This window comes from Oreochromis niloticus, unplaced genomic scaffold (assembly GCF_001858045.2).
Source record: "Oreochromis niloticus isolate F11D_XX unplaced genomic scaffold, O_niloticus_UMD_NMBU tig00000734_pilon, whole genome shotgun sequence".
NCBI classification, from domain to species: Eukaryota; Metazoa; Chordata; class Actinopteri; order Cichliformes; family Cichlidae; genus Oreochromis; species Oreochromis niloticus.
Window position 1 is genome coordinate 266,186 of NW_020327228.1, and position 24,351 is coordinate 290,536.

At 39.4% G+C, this 24,351-nt stretch overlaps 2 protein-coding genes across 5 annotated transcripts in view; both read right to left on the reverse strand.

The window, feature by feature from the left end:
* Positions 1 to 4,692: 4,692 nt before the first annotated feature.
* LOC109199190 (selection and upkeep of intraepithelial T-cells protein 8-like) lies at positions 4,693 to 8,085 on the reverse strand. 2 transcript variants are annotated; one of them, XM_019354527.2, is made up of 4 exons: positions 7,867 to 8,085; positions 6,438 to 6,776; positions 6,020 to 6,199; positions 4,693 to 4,733 (listed from the first exon to the last, which is right to left on the reverse strand). In XM_019354527.2, the coding sequence occupies exons 1-4, from the start codon at positions 7,925 to 7,927 to the stop codon at positions 4,708 to 4,710; spliced, it is 606 nt and encodes a 201-aa protein (XP_019210072.1). In that variant the 5' UTR covers positions 7,928 to 8,085; the 3' UTR covers positions 4,693 to 4,707. The 2 variants fall into 2 exon arrangements, with proteins under 2 accessions (XP_019210072.1, XP_019210071.1); XM_019354526.2 differs by lacking the exon at positions 4,693 to 4,733 and having other exon boundaries at positions 5,555 to 6,199.
* The window catches only part of LOC102078530 (programmed cell death 1 ligand 1), a 34,908-nt gene continuing 15,897 nt past the window's right edge, over positions 5,341 to 24,351 (reverse strand). Inside the window, exons 3-4 of one of the 3 annotated variants that reach the window (XR_002059654.2) lie at positions 22,872 to 23,151; positions 5,341 to 5,721 (exon numbers count right to left, since the gene is read on the reverse strand). Coding sequence is in view for 1 of the 3 variants with exons in the window: in XM_025904304.1 (XP_025760089.1) it covers positions 23,120 to 23,151 (32 nt within the window). In the remaining 2 variants the exon portion in view is untranslated. Of the gene's footprint in view, positions 5,728 to 21,597; positions 23,152 to 24,351 lie in introns of those variants that run through there. The other 2 variants (XR_003217401.1, XM_025904304.1) reach the window with 2 other exon arrangements.

The window sequence follows — 24,351 nt, forward strand, 5'->3', positions numbered from 1 at the left end:
TGATTTACTTTCAGTTTTGTTCAGTTTGAAATCACATCAGGCGTGTTTCAGAGTTTTTCCTGCACTTTTATTTTGAAAATTGACTGGATTTTCTATTAACTTTCTGACTCGCTTTATGTCCTCTGCTCTGTGCAGCTTGAAATGGCTTCAGTCAAAAATAAACCTCACACTATTGTAATTCAACATCTGAAACAAGGTTTTTTTAGCTCCTCCCCTTTAAGACAACTCTGTTCTGATTGGCTGCCCCTCACCAACAGAAGCTTTAAACAACAGGCAGGTGGAGCTTCTGTGCATGAGATAAACATAATAGAGATGTATCAGTGCAATCTGCTCACAGGGGTTACTGTACACACCGGCCCTCATCAAAACTTTGGAAATGTTTAAATGAACATCTGCTGTTTGAAGATCAGATGTGACAGGAAATAAGAAAAAGTAGGACATGATAATTCGTTATGATAATTTAATAAAAGGAAAAAAAAAACCTAGAATTTCATGTGTGAACGGATCACTTCCCTGGAAGCACCTTGTTTATTAATTTACTTGACATAGAGCTGAAAAGTTGATATAAGTAAGTCTGAGCTCTGAGTGATGATGAGGTTTGGTTAGCTTAGCTTAGCATGATGACTGTAAACAGGAGCTGTGTCCCAAAACGTCAGCTGCATCCTCTGGAGGCCGCATTTGAAGGCCGATTACGTCACAGCCAGGCAACAAAGACTGTCCCAATTCGTCGACTCCTTCAAATGCAGCCGACAAATGCGTCCTTCATTTCTCCGAATTTGAAGGATGGGTCGGGTGTGTCCTTAGTGGCCCGCTTTTTAAAAAAGTTTTAAAATTACTCCTATCAATCTTTCTGGGTCCCAAAATAAACTTTTAACATAATTTCAGGCGAGAAAGTAGCTGTGTAAACTTCAAATATCTGCTTAGTTTATCAAGACATTGTATATTTGCAAAAGTGCTCCGATGTTTTCGGAGACGTCTGTTACCCACCCGCTCGATAGCTAGCCGGATGTTTCAATGGTCACTCGAGCCAGCGAGAGCAGCGGACTCTCGGCTTCATCGTTTTCAGACCCCCGCTGTCTTTCGCTACTCAGGTTAAACATGATATATAAGTCACTCGGATAACTTAAAAATTTAATTGTTTGGCTTTTTTCAGTGTTTTATTTGTTCCGGAGTAAATCGGTTTGGCTGACATCAAAGTTATTAGATTCGATTAGATTAAATAAAAGTTTATTAATCCATCGGGTGGGTTCCTCTGGGGTTTTTACACAGCTGGATAAACGTCACACAGAAAATTGATTAAACAGAAGTGTGAGATGGTCGAGAATTTATGCCAGAGTCTGTTTTTTCAGACCCAGCAACACACTCAGACAGAAACTGGTTCACCCTAAAGACAAAACTCCTAAACACAAACTGAACAATGTGGTGTATGCTGTACAGTGCAGCGAGGAATGCCCAGACCTCTACATTGGAGAGACCAAACAGCCACTTCACAAGCGCATGGCACAACATAGAAGAGCCACCTCCACAGGACAAGACTCAGCAGTCCATCTGCATCTAAAGGACAAAGGTCACTCTTTCCAGGATGCCAACGTTCACATTTTGGACAGAGAGGACAGATGGTTTGAAAGAGGAGTGAAAGAGGCCATTTACGTCCACAGTGAGCGACCATCTTTGAACAGAGGCAGTGGTTTACGACACCAACTGTCTGCCATCTATAATCCAGTTTTGAGATCCCTCCCCAGACGCCTTAATGCCCACTCACATCCTGGGCCATCTGACCTCAGGAAATCACATGATAGGGTGGGGCTAGGTTTCACAATCAACTCACCCGAAACCCTGGCTGATTGGGACCCACACCCACTTTCACACCTTGGCTCATGTGATTAGGTAGAGGATCATCAGGGGGTCCTTTTGTCCCTCTTTGGGGGAGAAACTCCCACTGGGTTTAAATCTGGGACTCTCCACCATTTGACCTTAGAACTGAAGAAGCTTCTCGAATGAGAGATGAAACGTCTTCAAGCAACTCAAGAAGTCCAGACGCTTTTCTTTCCAAGCTCCTCAGACAACTGATGTCTTCAGTTCTCACTGCTAAGTAGACCACAGCTGAATCAGCCTCTGTGCAATACAACATGTTGTAGAAAAAAAAGATGGTTTCAGGTTTAAAGCGGCCTTGCTTTAAAAGGGATAGTTCAGTAGGTAGAGTGGTGGCCCCATGATCGGAAGGCAGGGGGTTCGATTCCCCTGAATAGGTACCCTGAGGTACCCCTGACCAAGGTACTGTCCCTACACGCTGCTTCACTGAGTGAATGGGTTAAATGCAGAGAGAAATTTCCCCACGGGGATCTTTCCTTCATTGCAAAACCAGCTCACAGTAATTCTTCAAAAAAGCCAGGTCATCAGACAATATCCTACTTGAACAGGTGTCCTGTTTCCTGCCTGACGACTGATAACAGCACTGCCTCCATGAGGTCAAACTGGACCATTGCATGTGATAATTCAGCAAACTTCAATAGACCTCCACACACGTCTAAGTTAGTTGAGACTTAAACTGTAAAGTCTTATTTTCTATTACTATTATTAAATTTTATTATTTTTAGGCGTCATAATCTTTTGTTTTTAACTGATTCAAAGTGAACCTGAACCTCATGAACCTGATTCAACTACAGGGAGCTACACTCACCTGCCAATTTATTAGGTACACATGTTAAACTGCTTAAACTATGTGTGAGAGTGATTAATTCTATAGTCACAGCTTTTAAAGCACAATATAAGAGGATGTTAGACAATTAATAAAGATTTAATGACAAGAATGCAGCATTGATCATAGATTCCAGGATTTCATTCATTATTGTCAAAATTCATCAATATTATCCAACATTTATTCCACATTATCAAATTTACATCTCTCTCACAGACACATTTCAATAAATCCAGAAATGTTTCAAACCTCAATTTATGATTAAAAACAACAATTAATAGTCAGTGTTAATAACAAACACACAGATATTAAATCTTTTGAATCTGTGATGACATGTGACATGATGATAAACTTTACATGATTTAGTTTCTCTGCCAATGACACAATTTAAAAAAATGAATAATTCAAACCAAAGTCAGAGCGACTGAGACTCATTCATGAAATAACAGGGTCAGACCTATCCAGTAGTTTATTGTTCAAATACAGAGACACTTTTCACACTGACCTTTGGAGTTTTGAGGCTTTTCTAATCCTGTGTGTGAGCAGCAGGAAACACAAACACACATACAATCACAAACATACAAAACAAGCAGCTACACATTTTAATCACCAATCACAACATTAAAAATGCTTGAATAAAGAAAAACACTCAACATGCGTAAAACTGTTATCAATGAACAAACTAAAAAACTCTGACTCTGAGTACATTATGTATTATTGCACGGTCTACTTTTCAATATAAAGGGCCTCGAGAACGACTGTTGTTGCAATTTGGCGCTACATAAATAAAACTGAATTGAATCGAATCATTCAGTCGTACCCGATCACTGGATCCTGAGTCAGACTTCATAGAAACTCAGATTTCCAGTTCCAGTGAAAAGTGTTCACACAGAGAGACCAGCAGCAGTCAGAGGTCACGAAAGGTCAACGAAACTTAGACGAGGAAATAACTGATCAGTGATTTGAAGTGAGCGAGTACCGAGGTAAACTTTTCTTTACTTGAGAACTATTGAAGTGACAACTAATCAGATTAAATCGTAGTGCTGAGTGATGAATGTACCAGCAGTAAATACATTAGAGGGTTACCTAGGCAACCATCTGTCAGCTACAAAGTGATGCATGAACGATGGGATCAGTTTATACTTGGATGTAATTTTAGTGAAACAGCTGATTGAGGATTAGTGTTGTTGAAGTTTTGTGGTCCAAAGCTCGCAGTCACATAATGAGGTCATATTTGATCTTATAAACAAAAACACTGATCCCAGGTCTGTTACTCTGTTCATGGATACTGAGGGTAAACAAACCACACATCACAAAGACAAGGATAAACTGAAATCACACATCAGATTAAGTTGTTTCTGTTTTGTTTCTTTGGTAAGCTTCATCTGAAGTTTCGATCAGCTGATGTTAGATAAACAAACGCTTCACTGATTTAAAAACAGACAGGTTTGTAGTTTCACTTTGACATCATTTCCTGTTTTTATGCACAATCAGAGAAAAGAAAATTCCTTGTGTTTGGGAGAACATCTTAATATTTATATATGTTATTTATACTATGAAGAGTATTTAAAGTTTTTTTTAACATTGGAGTGAAACTGTGACTCCAGCCACCCATGAAACACCAACCATGTGAGACTCAAAGCTGCCATTACTGATCCAATCACATGTGCTGAGGTTGTCACTGTGGACAAACACAGCGTCTCATAAACTCTTTGATCATGTGTTTCACAAAAGAAAAGGAACAGAACACAAAAACACAGACTCACCACTGAACATACCCACCAGTGACTGTGTCCACAATACACTGCATGCTGCTTACTTCCACTAACAATGAATGTACTTCATCATTAGAGCCCTTCATGTTTCAACAAAGTGGCCACACATGCACATACAACAGTGATTCACATGGTAGATAAGAAAGAAAAAAACATACACACAAAATTTTTTTTGAAAAAAAACAAACAGTTGGGTGTATTTTGTTATTGTCAAAAGTGATGTTCTGTCCAGACTCAGCTGTTGATGATGATGTGTGGATCTAAAAGAGGAAACAACACAGAGCAGAGAGGTTAAAGGTCAAAGTACAATTATGATAAGAATGACTGACTTTAAATATTTTGTTTATTTCCTTTGACATTTCAGTTTTGGGGGGAATTTTAGCCTCATGCTAAACATGCAAAGTGTCAGAAACTACAAGATGTTATTTATTCAAGAGTGTTTGTGTTCATGTTCTTTCAGACACACTCAGCATTTCCAGTTCATAGTTTGTGAAAACTAAAACTTTTTATCGAACTTTTCTTACAGAATAAATGTAAATAATGTGCAGCTACCATGGAGATTTAACATGTTGATGTTTGGTAGGTTTGACTGTGAAGTTCATAACAGAAGAATGTAAATATGAAGCCAGAGTGATGAGTTAGTGAGCTGTGTCGGGCAAACAGAGTCTTCTCTCTCACAAACCTGGTTAAATCACCATGGTAACGTATGCTGAACACATGTAAATATGGAGCTGAACATTATTTACATTTGTTCTGTAACAAAAGTTCAATAAAAGTTTCAGAGTATCAGGATCAGACAGAAATCTCTGAGTGTGCAGCTCCATAAATCTGTAGCTTCATAACAATCATAACACTGTGACTGTAAAACACTCTCAGCTGTATTTAATGAAAAGATGATGAAACCTGCTGAGTGTAAAATAAGCAGCATCAGTTACAGAGAGGGTTGTTACACACACTTTGTTTTTCTTCCTGCTGCATTCAACACACACAAAGTTCATAGAAACATGAAAGAGCTCAGTTTGACTGAGACAACATTTCTACATCAAACTGAGTCACAGCTCATTCATTTGTAACTGATCAATGATCCTGAACACAATCAGGCAGATTATTGATCGTCTATAATCCACAGACCTTCATCTACACTCAGATCATCACACAGCGTTTGTGTTGTCACTTCATTCAGTGTGTGTAACAGCTGATCTCAGGTCTGTGTTGTTCATCTCTCACAGAACAAGTTCTTACAAACAGCTGAAGCTGAAGCTCCAACACAAAAACACTCACTGACTCTGAGATCAGAGCTCAGAAATTCATGTGTGTTTGTAACACAGTTTGACTTTGTGTCAGTAAATCTCATGAACAGCCTGAAGATGAAGAAACTGTAGTTCAGAGTCACTGACAGACAGCACAGACACACACTGTTGGTCTGAGTCTGAACATGATGATCATCAGAGAAATAACATCAGACTCTGAACATCCAGCTTTCTACAGCCGTCTGCTGGATGTTCACCATCATTTATTTATCTTTGTGTTTGTTCATCTGACTCACATTCATGCTGAAGATGCTCTGCTACATGTGGATCAGCAGGATTCAGATTACAGCTTCTGTAGATCAGGAAACCAACAACAGCAACAACAAGAACTGACAGACCAACAGTCACTCCAACAGATCCATCCTCCTTTCCTCCATCTTTGTTGTCTTCATCCATCTCTTGTCCTCCTGTCTGACCTGCAGGTGAGAAACAGGTGTGAGGTGTCAGCTGTCAGGTAGGTGATGAGTGAAGAACAGAACAGAATCCATTTCCTCTTCAAACTGCTGTCAGACATTATCTACTGCACTCTGATCACATCACTCAGACCAGCTGCTTTCTACAAAGTCTCATCAACAACATCTTTAGAAACAAACATCAACAACCAGGAAGCAGCTTCACCTCTGATCACACACACACTCAACTCTACTCACTCACCTGGAGGATCAACATGAAGGTAGGTGGTGTTGATTAGAGTCACAGGTCCTCTCACTCGCTGCACAACACCACACTCATATGTTCCAGCATCATTAATCGTCACGTTGTTCAGAATCAAAGACACGTCTCCATCCTTCATCTGTCTGTCCTGCAGATCCACCCGGTTCTTAAAAGATGGATGCTGGTTGGCTGGAACAAACTGACCATCCCGGTACAAAAGCACATATTGTTCATCTCCCAGGTCAGCTCTGCTCCACTCTAAAACTATGATGTTGTTGTTCAGAGCTCGACATGTCAGAGTGACGTCCTGTCCAGACTCAGCTGTGATGTTTTTCTGGTCTGAAAGAGGAAACAACACAGAGCAGAGAGGTTAAAGGTCAAAGTGCAACTGTTCACTTCTACAGCAGCCAATCAGAAACACACAATAAAAGATCATCTTCTGTTATTAGATGATGATCTTTGATTGTGTCTCTTCTTGTGTCAGCTGCTCCCTTCAGGCGTCACCACAGCGAGTCTTCTCCTCCTCCTCACCTGATCCCGAGCATCTTCATCAGGGCTGATTTGTGACAGAAGGACAGCAGCAAGAGTGAAAGGGAAGGTTTAAAGATGGCAGTGAGCTGCTGTGATGTTTGCTTTGGAGACTCTGACACAAAGACAGGAGGCCGAGCTGAACATGTTCAGATTTTCATTGAGAGCAGAATGGACGAGATTATGAACGAGTTGATCAGAGGGAAGCTCAGGCTGAGAGGTTTGGAGACAAAGTTCATGAGAAAGACTGAGATGGATGAAAAACATCATCTGAAACCATTTTGTGAACAAATAAAAACTGCTTTTATTGTAACAGCTGTACTGATGCTCCTAAATCTGGCCTCTGACACAAACCTCCAAACAGTAAGAATGAAAAAAGAATAAAACCATTAAAAACTCTTCAAGCAATAAATAATCAAACCTGAAAAAGAAGAAAATCATCTGGAAACTAAACTGAACTAAACACAAAAAGTCCAAATGGAATAAAAACTAATGAGAAAATACAAAACTACAATAACTCTGTTGCACAAACAACAACATGTGCTGATAATAAGTGAACATAATGTGTGAGAGAAAGCAGCCTCTCATTATAAGACACTGTGAGTCTCTGCATGCTGCCTTTATGGAGCTACAGCTGTTTGTATACACTGAACAAAAAGCTTTGTAGCTGTATACTGACTCCTGACACTACAACACATCACACTGACACACACATTACACTTCTTTGTCTCTGTGCTGCAAACTGCACCAACACACACAGACTCCACCCAGCTTTGTGTCGATCGCAACACTGAATGAATAAGAAACTAATTCTTAGAGAAATATTATCAGCATGTAAACCAGACTGAGACTCTTTATCTCAGAAATAAACTCAGTTTAGTTTCTAACAGTTAAATCTCACCTGCAGAGACGAACAGGACAAACATCAGCGTGGAGCAGAGTGACGCAGTTACAGCAGACATGTCCGTGTTCTCTGTTTCTGCTGATCTGACTCTTAGTTTGTTCTAAATGTCTGAGTCTGTTGGTGTTTTCACTCAATAACTGAACCTGAGTTTAAACCTGAACACATCAGATTACATTTAAGGTTTAAATAAAGATCAAAATCTTTTTTTCGGCCGTTCGGTCAATCTCAAAATGTCCGACTGTTAAGGAAGTTGAGCCATGTGATGCTGTGACGTGTTACGTTGAACTGTAGAATGATCATAAAGTGGGTCAGAAAACACTCATATGTATGTGTGTATGTCTGTGTGTGTGTGTGTGTGTGTGTGTGTGTGTGTGTGTGTGTGTGTGCGTGTTTATATGTGTGTGCGTGTTTATATGTATATACTCTTTTACTGTGTATAAAGTTCTCTGTTATTTGCACAGTCAGGTCACATTCCCCTGCGTGTTATATCTGTATAACCATGCACGTGACAAATAAAGAATCTTGAATCTTGAAAAATAGGTGAAAAATTATTTACAAAATATAAAATATATAAAATCTAAAGCAGGTCTGAGTGTTTAACACGTTCAGTTCTTGAATGATCTCCACAGAACAACACAAACATAACGTATCTCATCATCATCATCAGCTACACATAAAGACCATCATCAGCCAAAGGACTTCAAAAAGAGTTCACTGTATAAAAATGTATATTGTTCTATGGAGGTGGCAACATTTAGCTGTAGTCATGAGGGATTAATAATAAATGATGGAATCAGAGTTTAAACCTGACAGAAAGACAAACTGGTTTGATTTCACATTCTTCTCATTTCCATCAAGAAGGAAGAGCTGAAACAGAAACATCCTGTCTGCAGAATATTTGCTGTTTATGCTTTATATTGTAAGGTAGACCCTACAATAGTCCATACAGAGAAAAACCCACCAATCATATGACCCCCTAGAAGCAAACACTTTGGCGACAGTGGGAGGGAAAAACTCCCTTTTAACAGGAAGAAACCTCCGGCAGAATCAGGCTCAGGTGGGGGGGTGGGGGGGGCATCTGCTGCGACCGGTTGGGGAGAGGGAAGGAAAACAGGATAAAGACATGCTGTGGAAGCGAGACAGAGGTTAATCACAGATATGATTCAATGCAGAGAGGTCTATTAACACATAGTGAGTGAGAAAGGTGACTGGAAAGGAAAAACTCAATGCATCATGGGAATCCCCGGCAGCCTACGTCTATTGCAGCATAACTAAGGAAGGATTCAGGGTCACCTGGTCCAGCCCTAACTATATGCTTTAGCAAAAAGGAAAGTTTTAGTCGTTACTTTAAAGTAGAGATAGTGTCTGTCTCCCGAATCCAAACTGGAAGCTGGTTCCACAGAAGAGGGGCCTGAAAACTGAAGGCTCTGCCTCCCATTCTACTTTTAAATACTCTAGGAACAACAAGTAGGCCTGCAGAGCGAGAGCGAAGTGCTCTAATAGGGTGATATGGTACTACAAGGTTGTTAATATTAGCCTGATTATTTGAGACCTTGTATGTGAGGATTTTGAATTGAACAACATAAACCAGCAGATGTGAGATCACTTACTGTTGTCAGGAAAATCCTCAGTTTCTGCTCCTCATCGTGATGAGAAAAAAACCAAAAAAGTGAAAACATGAAAAAACGTGTAAATGGAATCAGTTTAAATCAGCTGTGAGTGTGAATCAAACTGTAAAACTGAAGTAAGCAGAATAATCCTGATAAAGTCCTGGTCTCTGACCTCTCTGACTGTAACTCTGATACTGAGTGAAGCCAAACCTTTACTATAACTATAAAAGACCGGATAGCACAAAGGATGAGGTGGGTCTGCTTTGTGTAAATATTTTTTGATATGACTCTGAAGCTGGGCCTAAACTCCAAAGTACAAACTTCCTGTCTGTAAGCAGAGCTCATGTGGGAGCTGATGAGGAACCTTTATTTCTAATGTTTGCTTAATATGGTTTTGACAGTAATGATTAAATCATTTTACAGTTGAGTCATTCATCAACATTTTAATACCTGAGTTTAATTCAGACAGACTTTAAAATGAATACTGTCACTGCTGCTGCTTTTCAATGCTGGTTGATTTAGAATGAGTCTGATTTAGTAACTGTAGCTTTTTATGTGAGAGAGAAAACAAACACACTTCAATTATAAGTTTTCACAATTTATTAACCAGTTAGAACTTAAAATTAGTATTAGATGACGCCATGGACTTCCTCTCTCCGGCTCAGAGACAAAGGACTGCTGCTGCCAGGCAGGAAATGCTTTTGATTATGTATGAAAAACAGGATACAAAGCTGATTGTTCAAAAGTTGGTGGAAGGCTACAGTTCTTTGGCTGCTGTTCAGAGTTCTGGGTGTTGTCAGTGTATAAAATCCTGCAGAAACAGATGAACTGAGCACAGACAGCAGGCCCACAGTACTGTAGGTTTATTTCAGTTTTATCTTTAATGTCTGCTTCTGTTTCTGCTGACAGCTCATCTCAGTGGACGAGTTTCATCTTTAAAAACAGTCTTTATATTTCAGCTCTGTAGTTCACTGGAACATCCAGAGGGCTGTGACTACAAATCAGCTCCAACACAGTCAGGCTTTCTTTGTGTTAGCTGGCTCAACTAAACCTGAAACTGCAGTCAGAGACAGCAGGTATCACCATGGTGATTATCAACTTTATCTGTTACCCTGGCTCTCTGCTTCAGGCTCTGAGCATGCTCAGATGAAAAGGAGCGTTTCATGTGTCATGTGACTTTTCTTCTACACAAAATGATCCCTGTGAGCGCCACCCAGTCCAATCAGAGACGTTACTCATTGATAACTTCACTAATGTCTCCACTAAATCAATACAGGTACATTGTGACAATGAGATGTGCAGTTTAGCTTCATTCAGTGTTTTCAGTAAGTTACAGTTTAACAAGCTGCACATATAAAACATTTCATCCAGCAGAGAATCTGCATCACAGTGAAAACGTGGCTCTAACAGCTGATTTAAAAACAAAACTCTGAACATGACCTGCTCCTGACCAGGTGATGTTTCACCATCAGTTACCATGGTGATTTAGCCTCTTTCTGACACAGAAAGCTCTGACTTTGAGAGTGACACAGCTCACTGAGACATTAGTCTGGTTTTGTTGTGCTCTGAAGTTCAGTTTTTCAAAGTCAGAAAATCTCAAAGTAAAACGCTTTAAAGATTAAACTCTACAGCTGCTGTCAGCAAAAATAACTTTTATCTCTTCAAAGAAATCAAAGAAACTCTTGAACATTTTGCACTTTGATGGTTTTGACTGTATTTACATCATTTTGAGCTCAGATTACACATTTATGAAATATGTTCACACCTGAATGTTTCAATCAAGATCTGATATCAGTTTCTCTTTGTCTTTGTGAGCTTTATGGTTTGTTTACCCTCAGTATCCATGAACAGAGTCACAGACCTGGGATCAGTGTATTTGTTTATAAGATCAAATATGACCTCATTATGTGAGTGTGAGCTTTGGACCACAAAACTTCAACAACACTAATCCTCAATCAGCTGTTTCACTAAAATGACATCCAAGTAAAATTCCATCCTTCATGCATCACTTTGTAGCTGACAGATGGTTATGGACATTCCTGGTTGCCTAGGTAACCCTCTAACCTTAAATAACGGTATTTTTGTTGCTCAGCAGTACGATTTAATGTAGTTGTTTCAATAGATCTCAAAAATAAGAAAAGTTTACCTCGGTACTCGCTGACTTCACATAAGTGATCAGTTATTTCCACATCTGAGTTGTGTTTAAAAAGTGTAGCTACTTGTTCTTGACCTTGTATGTATGTGTGTTTGTGTTTCCTGCTGCTCACACACAGCATTAGAAAAGCCTGAAAACTCAGTGTTCAGAGTCTGTGAGCGCCAAATGTTTGTATGAAGGACAGAGAAAGAAGGTCAGTGTGAAGAGTGTCTCTGTGTTTGAACAATAAACTACTGAATAATTTGATCCTGTTATTTCATGAATGAGTCTCAGTCGCTCGTTACTTTGGTTTAAATTATTTATTCTCTAACTTGTTTCATTGGCAGAGAAGCTACATCATGTGAACTTCCTCATCATGTCACATGTCATCACAGATTCAAAAGATGTAATATTTGTATGTTTGTTATTAACAATCGTGCCCCCAGAGGCCAAAACAGTGCCAGCAAATTGAAGCTGAAAAAAACTGTAAGCAAAAAAAAAAAGATGTAAGTGTGAAAACATTTTTCTGTTTTAATGTCAATATTTACAGTGTCAGTTAATCTTTTTTCACGATAAATATATTTATTTCAATTGCAATATTATTTTTCAGTTTCATTTTAAGGCGGCATCGTTTTAACCCCAGCAAAACAAAACAAAAATGACAAAGTCTGAAAAATATTCATTTTCTGTGCATGAACAAAAACTTTATTTTTTACAAGACAGGAAAACTAACAGTAACTTTAATTTTTTTATACAGTGTATCCTCATCCTCAGTATTGGAACCATGTCAAACTGAATTTCCTATAAAATAAAATAAAACCATAATGATCATGGAAATTTCTTGATCTAAATTCTGTTCTAGATTGAGTGGCAAAAAAAGAAGAGCTGCTATTTGTGTTTGTGCAAGTGCAAGAAATACATATAGCACACTCTCCATCCTTCTGCTAATGTTTAATGTACTGAAATGAATTCTTATTAATGAAATTAATGTCTAATTAAATTCAAAGAACTGAAGATAAACAGGCCACAGAAAGCACTGCTGTGATGTAAACTGTCGTGGTCCCTCAGACCTCATCATGTGATCTGACATTTACTGTTTGATTTTTTTTGTTGCTCTCACTTTACAGGAAGAAACTGTAAAATAATCAAAATATTCATCATTGTAAAAACTTCATCTTGAAGCATTTTTGATGAGCTACATTCCTCTGAACTTGGGTTTGGTTATTTATTTGTTTTCCATCCTTGTTCTTAATGCTTTGACCATCACAGCACTATGAACTGTGGGTAATCCCTCAGGTCCACAGAGATGAGGACTTATAGAAAATGTGAATAAAGTAATAAAGTAAACCACCGCCTGTGATCAAAGATGGTCGCTCAGAGTGGACATGGCTTCCTTGCTAGCGAAGAATGCCCAGACCTCTACATCGGCACAACATAGAAGAGCCACCTCCACGGGACAAGACTCAGCAGTTCATCTGCATCTGAAGGACAAAGGTCACTCTTTCCAGGATGCCAACGTTCACATTTTGGACAGAGAGGACAGATGGTTTGAAAGAGGAGTGAAAGAGGCCATTTACGTCCACTGTGAGCGACCATCTTTGAACAGAGGCGGTGGTTTACGACACCAACTGTCTGCCATCTATAATCCAGTTTTGAGATCCCTCCCCAGACACTTTAACGCCCACTCACATCCTGGGCCATCTGACCTCAGGAAATCACATGATAGGGTGGGGCCAGGTTTCACAATGAACTCACCCAAAACCCTGGCTGATTGGGACCCACACCCACTTTCACACCTTGGCTCAGGTGACTAGAGGATCATCAGGGGGTCCTTTGCCCGTCTTTTGGGGGGAAACTCCCACTAGGTTTAAATCTGGGACTCTCGGCCATTTGACCTTAGAACTGAAGAAGCTTCTCGGGTGAGAGGTGAAACGTCTTCAAGCAACTTAAAGAAGTCCAGACGCTTTTCTTTGCAAACTCCTTTGACTACGATGACCTGCATGACTGAGAACCTTCACAGACCTGCATGTGCTAGTACCGATTGCCACAATTCTTTGTGGTTTTACCCCGGAAATGATGTCACATTTTCAATCTCTATTGGGATACAGCCATCCTGTGTGTCGAAGCTTGGAAGCGTGTCTCGCGGGCAGTCCGTACCACGTGACTGATTCAGGAACTGGCTCACTGGTTCGCGTGAGATTCGAAATAAAATGGGCATCAAAACACAGCTGAGTCCCCCATCACATTGTGTTGTGGAATTGGATTACGTACGTGTTACATAGTTGCTTGAGCAATTCTTCTTTGATGGAACCAGCAAGGAAGCAACATTTTCATCTCAACTCTCCTAATAAGGTATACACACAGTAATAAATATCACGAATGATAAGCAGCATAATATAAATAAACAACACCTTTATTAAAAGGTGAAGCACCACACACTAGTTTGTGTCATCATCCAGATGTACATGAGCATGATTACACAGTAACTCAGTCATACCAAAACTCTGTCTTGATAGTTTCCACTTTCTTTTTTGTATCAGACATACTGAGACAATATTCAGGATAAATAACCACGGAAACAATTTATTTAGTTAGTTTAGACGTTTACACGTCACATCATTGTAATCAAAGAGCCTGTTTCACTTGAATCGTCCACTTGATGGCGCAGTAGAGCAAATGAATCATCACAATGCTTCGAACCATGAGTCGACCATTTGGATGGAAAGCTTCAGTTCATAACGAGGCTTCATCTCACCATCACTAGCTTTCAGTTTCATTTCACAGGAACAGCTTTGTTTCTGTTTTACATGCAGGCGCTGTTTGTGTGACAGACTTCAGCTCAGATAAAAGGCTGGATCAGTCGGTTCAACAGCTCAGCAGTTCTTATCATTTTCATTTTTCATTTTGCCTCGCCTCTGTCAGTGCACCCCAGGGCCGCTGTCGCTGCAATGTAAGATAAGATAAGATCATTTTCATCTATGAAAACACCTAACACAGGCCTGCACACAGTGTGTGTAGTACACTGGGTGTGTTATCTGTTAGTAATTGTGTTTACCATTGTAAAAAGGCCACAAAAAGGTTGATTTTGTTCATCTGGATGTAGCGTTTTCAGTGGGAGAAACATTTCTTCATCCAAGTGACTTCTTCAGTCTCAGCTGACTACAGGTTTCACCAACCTTATAAACAGTACATTTGTACAATGACTGAAACTAGAACCACTGAATGAACAATGGGCTGGGAGGTTAGTTTCTGATCATTAATATGCAAATTGTACCATTCACAGAGAGTTGGGGAATGGCTGCTATCACAGCATTGTAAGATCAATGAATCCAACAATCAATTTATTTACAAGCACAAATAAAAACAACACAGGTTGACCAAAGTGCTATACAAAATAAAAAGTAAAACAAACACAGACAAAGAGAACAAAACAAAAACTCAGTTAAAAGCTAAGGAGTAAAGAAGGTTTTCAGACAGGATTTAACAATGCTGAGTGTTGGAGAGATCCTAATTTGAAGAGGCAGACTGATCTAAAGTTTAGGCGCAGCAATCGCAAAGGCCGGTCTCCTCTGTGTTTCAGTCTGCTTCTGGGAACATCCAGAAGCAACTTATCAGCTCACTTAAGAGTTCTACTTGGATTTTTTTTAGTTGAAAGATCAGAGAGGTATGAGGTGGCTCATCCATTTAGAAACTTTCAAAAAAAGCAATAAAATCTCAAAATCAATTCTAAAACGTACTGGAAGCCAGTGTAAATGAGCCAAGACTGGGGAAATATGGTTGCGTTTACATGTGCCTGTCAAGAGTCGGGCTGCAGCAATCTGAACAGGCTGAAGATGAGAGAGCAGAGCCTGGCTGATACCAAAATAAAGACTATTGCAGTAATCAAGCCTGGATGAAACTGATGCATCAATCATTTTCTCAAAGTCAGCTGGTGACAAAATGTTCTTAATTTTGGCAAGGGCCCTGAGCTGGAAGAAACTGGCTTTTACAAAGGAGTTTATTTGTTTCTCAAATGAAACCTTGCCATCAAAGAACACTCACAGATTTTTTTGTAACAGGAGTTCTGGACTTTTCCAGAGCGCCAAAGTCACCCTCAAGAGAAAAACGAGGGCCAGAAGTCCAAATAGTACAATCGCAGTTTTTTGATGATTTACATTCAAAAACGTTCATGCCAACCATGACTAAATTTCATCAAGACAGTTTAGCTAAACTTTTAAAGAGTCTGTAGAGTTCTTTTTAAGAGGAAAGTAGATTTGAGAATCATCGGCATAACAACAATGAAATGAGATTCCATATTTTCTGAAAATAGAACCGAATAGAGCTAATAATAATAGTAAATAATAGTAATAGTAATATAGTAGTAAATAGTAATAGTAGTAAAGGGAAATAGTAAATAATAATAATAATAGTAATATAATAAATAATAATAAATAGTAACTAGTAGTAAAGGGGAAAAAAGTACCGGGCCAAGGATAAATCTTTGAGGGACGCCACATGTTAGGGGGGTGGATGTGGATGAAGAGCCACCAGAAGAACCTCTGTCAGTTAAATAAGAGCTAAACCATTCAAGTGCAGGTCCTTTAACACCCACACAGCTCTCCAGTCTTGACACTAAAATCCCATGATCCACTGTATCAAATGCAGCACTCAGATGTAAAAGCACTAAAATGGCAGAATTGCCAAAGTCAGCTTGGAAAAAAAGATCATCAAAAACTTTTAAAAGCACTTTGAAACCTGACTGAAATGTTTGTGAGTTACCATTAATTTCCAGAAAAGCCTGGAGCTGAAGGAAAACAATTTTCTCCAGGACTTTGGACAGGAAGAGGAGTTTAGAGATTGGTCTAAAGATCGTGAAAGATGTACTCTTAGGCCCCCTTGTCAAGAAGACCATTTGTGCGAAAAGAGAAAGACCACCTTTGCTTAGGGGAGTGTGCCTAAGAAGAGTCTCTGAAGAACTTGAAGAAAATCTCATCTTTTTATGATGATTTGTAACCAGCTGACAGGTGGAGTGTGATCATCAGAGGATTCGTGGACTGTTACTATGAATACAGCTGAACCATGAGGACACATTCACTCATGGCTGTCTGCGAGTTCCTGTTGAACACATGAATAGAAACAACAGCATGAAAAATAACCTGAACATTAATAAACATGTACAGAAGGAAACATCGTGACAGCAGCTGCTGAATTCTGTCAGCTTTTATTTCAGGTTGTTTTTATCATCTCTGATCACATAAAAAAACAGAAACAGAACATTATTCTCTGATCATCATTTCAGAGCATGTTGAAGTAAAGACTGTGGTTACAGCAGATCAGCAACTTTCTTTTTCTTTCTTCTCCTTGACAAAGACAAACAGCTTCAAGACTCAAAGATTACACCAAGTTAAATCATCCGCAGACCTTTCTCCCTTTTTTGCAGTTTACTGCCCTATAACATAAAAAATTAGATCCATTTTATATTTTATATTTACCTGCTGTGATCCAGAGTAACTCCTCTCCTCCTCCCTGTTTAGGATTTATGTGACTGCAGTAAAATTTCCTCCACTACGAAATTAGTTTTCAGAGTTGTAAAGTCTAGTGCAGGGGTGTCAAACATAAGACCCGGGGTACAGTCCAGCAAAGCCCTCTGACATGGCCACTCATGCTAAACTAAATAAATGAAGTGGAATGATGTGGAGTTGAACTCAGGACCTTTTTGCTAAATAATCCACTTAATCATTATTGTAAAAATTTCATCATGAAGCATGTTTTTATGATGAGCTTCCTCTGAACTCTTGGTTTGGTTATTTATTGATTTCCATCCTTGTTCTTAATGCTTTGAACATCACAGCACTATGAACTGTAGGTAATCCCTCAGGTAAAGTCCACAGAGATGAGGACTTTAAGAAAATGTGAATAAGGACTCAAAGGGTCTGCAGAGAGCTGTCAGTCAATTCAATTTTATTTATATAATGCCAAATCACAAAGGCAGTCGCCTCAAGACGCTTTATATTGTACACATGGGCAATTTTAGCCCATTTTGGGGGTGCTTTGATTCATTTTGATGAAATGAATCAAAGCACCCCAAAGATTTGTTACTTTTTTGACAATATGTGGTGTTTGTGTGACACACCACTAAAAAATATAAAAAGCATACAGTACAGACCAGTAACATTTTAACAACAAAAGTATAGTTTTACACACACACACACACACACCCCCCCCCCCCGCTGAAAAATGCTGAAAAACATCACACCCAGGTAACCTGCAGTGTTGAAAACGTGTTTCCCAACGATGTTTGCTGCCCTACAACCCGTCCTTGTGTTGTAAAATCAGCGACATTTCACAGTCCTGTTGCTCCCATTGAAATGTATACAGATTATTTAGAATCTAAAACTTAAAATTGTCCGTAGCTACTGTTGTTACCACTGTCCTGTTTGAAAAGGAATGAGAGAAGAATTTCAAGGACTCTTCTATTTTTGGAGTGTATTTTTATGTATTTATATTATATTATACATACACATTAAAAGTGAATCTCTGTCCAAAAAATGCACTCAGTTTACTTTTTTACTCACTATGAGTATGATTCATTATTCTCCTCCAGTAAGTAAGGTTAGGCTATGAATCTTTTTTTATTCCAATCCATTCTTCTTTTGCAGCGTTTAAATAACCTTTATAAGATTTGATGGTTTTGTTACAGACTTTAAAAAAAGTGTTTTGCTTTTCTTTCACAAATGTGGGGATTAAATTGTGTTAAAATGTACAACAGATATGATTCAATGCAGAGAGGTCTATTTCAGAAGTGACTGGAAAGGAAAAACTCAATGCATCATGGGAATCCCCGGCAGCCTACATCTATTGCAGCATAACTAAGGGAGGATTCAGGGTCACCTGGTCCAGCCCTAACTATATGCTTTAGCAAAGAGGAAAGTTTTAAGCCTAATCTTGAAAGTAGAGATAGTGTCTGTCTCCTGAATCCAAACTGGAAGCTGGTTCCACAGAAGAGGGGCCTGAAAACTGAAGGCTCTGCCTCCCATTCTACTTTTAAATACTCTAGGAACAGCAAGTAGGCCTGCAGAGCGAGAGCGAAGTGCTCTAATAGGGTGATATGGTACTACAAGGTCATTAAGATAAGATGGGGCCTGATTATTTAAGACCTTGTATGTGAGGAGCAGGATTTTGAATTCAATTCTGGATTTAACAGGAAGCCAATGAAGGGAAGCCAAAACAGGAGAAATATGTTCTCTCTTTCTAGTCCCTGTCAGGACTCTTGCTGCAGCATTTTGGATTAACTGAAGGCTTTTCAGGGAGTTTTTAGTAAGGGTGGGTTTTTATTATCGATTTATCGATTAAAATCGATTCTGGCTTGGATAACGTTAAATTGATTCATTAAAATCCTGAATCGATATTTTTATATAAATTTATTTTGCCCGAAATACCAGAATCTCTGGTGAAATCTCACAACATTTCAACAACCACCAAACAACTAAGACAGTAAATGAGAGCAGGAACACGGATTCTGCACAAAGACGTAAACACAAAGCGCGGACGGATCAGAATCAGTGAGATGTCGCCTTTCTTACCCGACAACACGGACACGGTCGGGGCTGAAAGCCGACAGCTCGCTGATTCTGATGTTTCGGCGGGTCCGCGCTTTGTGTTTATGTCCTTTTTGTGCTGATTCTAAAGCTGTTAGTTTGATCTCTCTCCAAACAATATTGACTGAACCAGCAGCAAAAGAAGATCCAAACTATGCTTCACATAAACATCGTCATGAATTCGCACAAATTACGCACAAGTCTACCGTTGTTTACAGCGCTGTCGGCCGCTGTTTTTTTTTTTTCGTTTACATACTTCCGAAAAAAACTCTAATTTCTGTCGTTCAATTCTGAACCAATTTAAACTTTTTAAAATTATGCAAAATGCAAAACGCTTAGCCGTGTCTCTAATAAAACCGCTGTAACATCAGAGGTAACGTTCATATGTTGATTAATGGTTTTCTTTCGTTTTTTATGTACTGCAGAATATTTTTATAAAATCCCAGGCCAGGAAAACCACCTTCATGTTTTTCTGTGTTTTATCTTCAGCTACTTTGACACAAAGGCATCTGCTGTCACGCTTACACCTTTGATAAAGTCTTGCGTGTGTCAGCTTCCTTTTTATAGATACACAAATATATAAATGTACTGATCTGAATTATAATATTTCTGACTGTCAAAATTTCCCAGAATCAAATTTAATCGAATCGTGGATCGAATCGATTCTAGAAATCAGTGACCATACCCAGCCCTATATTTTAGGACAGCCTGATAATAAAGAATTACAGTATTCCAGCCTGGAAGTAATGAAGGCATGAACTAGTTTTTCAGCGTCACTCTGAGACAGGATATGTCTAATTTTAGAGATGTTGCACAAATGGAAGAAAGCAGTCTTACATGTTTGTTTAATATGTGCATTGAAGGACATGTCCTGGTCAAAAATGACTCCAAGGTTCCTCACAGCATTACTGGAGGCCAAGGTAATGCCATCCAGAGTATGAATCTGCTTAGATACCATATTTCTAAGATTTTCAGGGCCGAGTACAATAACCTCAGTTTTATCTGAATTAAGAAGCAGAAAGTTAGCGGCCATCCAGGTCTTTATGTCTTTAAGACATTCCTGCAGTTTAACTAAATGCTGTGTGGCTTCATGGATAGATAGAGCTGGGTGTCCAGTTGTAGATGATGATGCTTGAATTGAAACAGACAATATGAAAGATGAGGAAAATCCCTGAGCAATGTGCATAGGACTCTGAGGATTGAGACGCATGTTGCCATGCATGTGATTACATGACAAAAGGACGGCCCTGAGCCCTCAGGCACAAAGCTGCGACTGTTTATCTGCACGTCTCAAACACTCCTCCATTTGTCTGCAGTGAGTGATCTGACTGAGCTCAGCCTCCATTTTCTACAGGGAGACGCTCAGAGACACTTTCACTTTCATTTCACAGGAACAGCTTTGCTTCTGTTTTACATGCAGGTGCTGCACAGAACACACCCTGTTCAATCTGTTTGTGTGACTGACTCCAACTCAGACTAAAGGCTGGATCAGCTGGTTCAACAGCTCAGCAGTTCTTATCATTTTCATTTTTCATTTTGCCTCGCCTCTGTCAGGGCGCCCCAGGGCCGCTGTGGCTACAATGTAGCTTGCCATCACCTGTGTGTGAATGGGTGGATGACTGAATGTAGTGTAAAGCGCTTTGGGGTCCATAGGGACTAAGTAAAGCGCTATAGAAATTCAGGCCATTTACCATTTATGCAAACACCAAACAAAGTCCTGCACACAGTGTGTTTAGTACACTGGGTGTGTTATCTGTTAGTAATCGTGTTTAACATTGTAAAAGGGTCACAAAAGGTTGATTCTGTTTATCTGGACGTAGCACATTCAGTTGGAGAAATGTTTTGTCACTCTTCCAAGTGATTTCTTCAGTTCCATTTGACTCCTTCTCGTGGGACATGCATGGAACAATTCACCCAGGAGGCATTCTCTCAGATGCCCAAACCACCTCAACTGGTTCCTTTCAATGTGAAGGAGCAGCAGCTCTACTCTGAGCCACTCCTGAATGGCCAAACTTCTCACCCTATCTCTAAGGGAGAGGCCAACCACCCTTTGGAGGAAGCCTATTTCTGCCGCTTCTATCCACAATCTCGATCGCTATCCGAAAGAATGAGATGATCATTGATCAAGGACCATTTAATCAGTGGCCATGTGTACCATTAACAGAGAGCTGGGGAATAGCTGCAATCACAGCATTGTAAAATCAACAAATTAATTTATTCATAAACACAATTGATCTGAGTGAGCTCAGCCTTCATTTTCTACAGGGAGATGTTGTTTTCAGGCACAGAAGTAAAGAGCAGCCATGTTTACCCAAAGCATTCAGTTACAGAGGAAGACGTTGCTCTAAGGCACTTCAGAAACAGAGGTTTGTCTGTTATTGGAGGGACAAAAACAATGAAAAGAGCATTCAACAGGTATACATGTAAATCTTTATTAACACATACACACACAGTGCTCATATTTCATTCAATCACAGAAGAAATTCACTGATTGTCATTGTCTTTAAAAAACAAACTCTTATAAGGCACACATGAACTGAGAAAAACACCACAAACACCAAGTTTCAAGAAGGCCACAGAGAGAAGAGTACAGGAGTGGAGCAGTTCAGTGATGTAGGTGGAGGCGTCACACCGTCAGGACATAAAAATAAGAACCATGATTTGAACCTGAAACAGTGAGTGCAGAAGCTCTAACAGTGGAGAGATGTTTGGAGTTAAAGCTTTGGTCAGACCAGAGAACAGAGCATCAGTTCATCACACTGACTGCTGATTAAACACTGTCCTCTCTGCTGGAGTGATTAATGCTGCTGTTCTTTCATGTGCTAATGTAATGTAATCATGTTTATATGTTAGTGTTACCGACCATAAAGTTCTGTATGAACCACATACAGCACATTCACACACAATATACACGGCTAAATAAGAAACAGCCATTAATGTCTTTAGACTGTGGGAGGAAGTCAGAGACCCAGAATCCCACTTCAGGAGATACATTTATGACCTCTGTTCCTCATGTGCTCCATTTGTTACTTTAGTAATTCACAGGAGTTTCTGTGGGCAACAGAATGACTGTGCCCTTTGACCTCCGACACCGCTGTCTCACTACAAATCCACACAAACATGATGTGTACATTTATACATTATGAGTGGCAATTTTCCCTAAAATCACAATGTTTCTAATTTGAGCCAAACTGGTGGATCTGAAAATCCATCTGAACAGATATAAGTCAAATTTCACCCAAAAGAGCGTCGGTGTACAAAAGTTTGTATCATCTATACAACAGTATAAAATGTGAAAATATGTTTCATATTTTTGAGTATTATGGGTCTGTTTATGAAAAGTAATCAGGTTTCAACCCAACAAAGTTGTTTAGGATGTTTTGCTGGTGTCAAAGGTCAAAGCAGGTCAAATCTGACCTGAACAGTGTGTCAGGTTAAAGAAAAGTTGAAGAGGTTGTCAAACTTCTCAGTGCAGAATCAAGGAGAGCGAAATACCTGAGATTATAACAGTTTGTAAAATCTATTAAATTTGATAAGATGGATTTACAAACTAAAAAAATGTCAGTCAAAGAGAAGATTTTTATACAAACTGTTTTCCAGTGGACTGTACTTAAGGAGTAAAAAGTCACATGAAGTTAATTAATAAAATCACACCAACATAAAAGAGTTAATTTTCTGAACCTGAAGCTCCAACACAAAAACACTCACTGACTCTGAGATCAGAGCTCAGAAATTCATGTGTGTTTGTAACACAGTTTGACTTTGTGTCAGTAAATCTCATGAACAGCCTGAAGATGAATAAACTGTAGTTCAGAGTCACTGACAGACAGCACAGACACACACTGTTGGTCTGAGTCTGAACATGATGATCATCAGAGTCGTGTGCTGGATGTTCAGGAGAGCACACTTATGTCCTCAGATCGTCTGACTCACAGTTCAGTTTTGTCTCCTCCTGTCTGACCTGCAGGTGAGAAACAGGTGTGAGGTGTCAGCTGTCAGGTAGGTGATGAGTGAAGAACAGAACAGAATCCATTTCCTCTTCTAGTTCAGGAGAATAGGTTAGAAAATAATTCACAACATGTTGTCATGATCCTGGGCCATGTTGGCCCAGTATTCTTAGTTTTCATGTGTTTTGTATTTTGTTCTTTATTTATGCCCTGGTTCCTAGGTTGTTCTGTTAAGATGTTCCTTATTTGATTACCCCTTGTGTGCCCCTCTGTGTATCTGTGAGCTCTCGTTTCCCCTCCTTGTGTTTTACTCCATGTTTTTCACAGCCTGTTATGTCTGTGCTCTCCTCATGCTCTCTCTCCTCCTGTCTGAACCTCTGTGTACTTCCTGTTTTACGTCAGTGTTGCGTTCACTCCTGCCATATCTCGTTACGATTATCTGTGTCACCTGTGTTCCCCTTGTGCTCCCCCTTCCCATGTTAACCCTGTGTGTATTTATCTCTGCATCTCCCTCAGTTCTGTGTCGCGTTCTCCCTCATGACTGAGTACCCCTCTGTGTGTTTCCTCGTGAGTCAGTTCCTTTATGACTTCCCAGTTTAGTTTCATATTATTTTGTATCGCCTTAACTTCCGTCAGCAATAAAACTGTGTTTTGATATCATTCCTGCCTCCGCCAGCTTGTGTTTGGATCCTCATCCTGCCTGCACACAGCCTAGTCATAACACATGTATAAAGTGACCTGTTTGGCTGCAGATCTGTGAGAGCTCATTAAAACATGTCTGAGACTTTTGGAAGGTCAAATCCTCGAGGTTGAAACATCTGAACCTTCAGTGATAACAGCTCTGTCACACCAACCCAACTACACTGTACACAATTTACAACCTTTATATACAAAGCACTTCAAACAGTGCAAACTGACAGACTGCTTTTGAAGTTACAGCTAAAACATGACTTTTTCAACTACAACACCTCAGTGAGCTCAGTGTGATCTTTAACTCAGGCAATTATTGAATTAATTTCTGTAAAATTTACAATATTCAATGCAGTTGTAACACAGACAATCTGTGTAATGTAAGTTTATAGTACAAAGATCAGCTTGTATGTTCTCAACCATGAATTAATTAATTTAAAAACAAAAATCAGAGGAGATGATGGTGTAAGAGAATAACAGTTTATCACAGCTGGTCCAGATGTGTCAGGGATCACTGATGATTT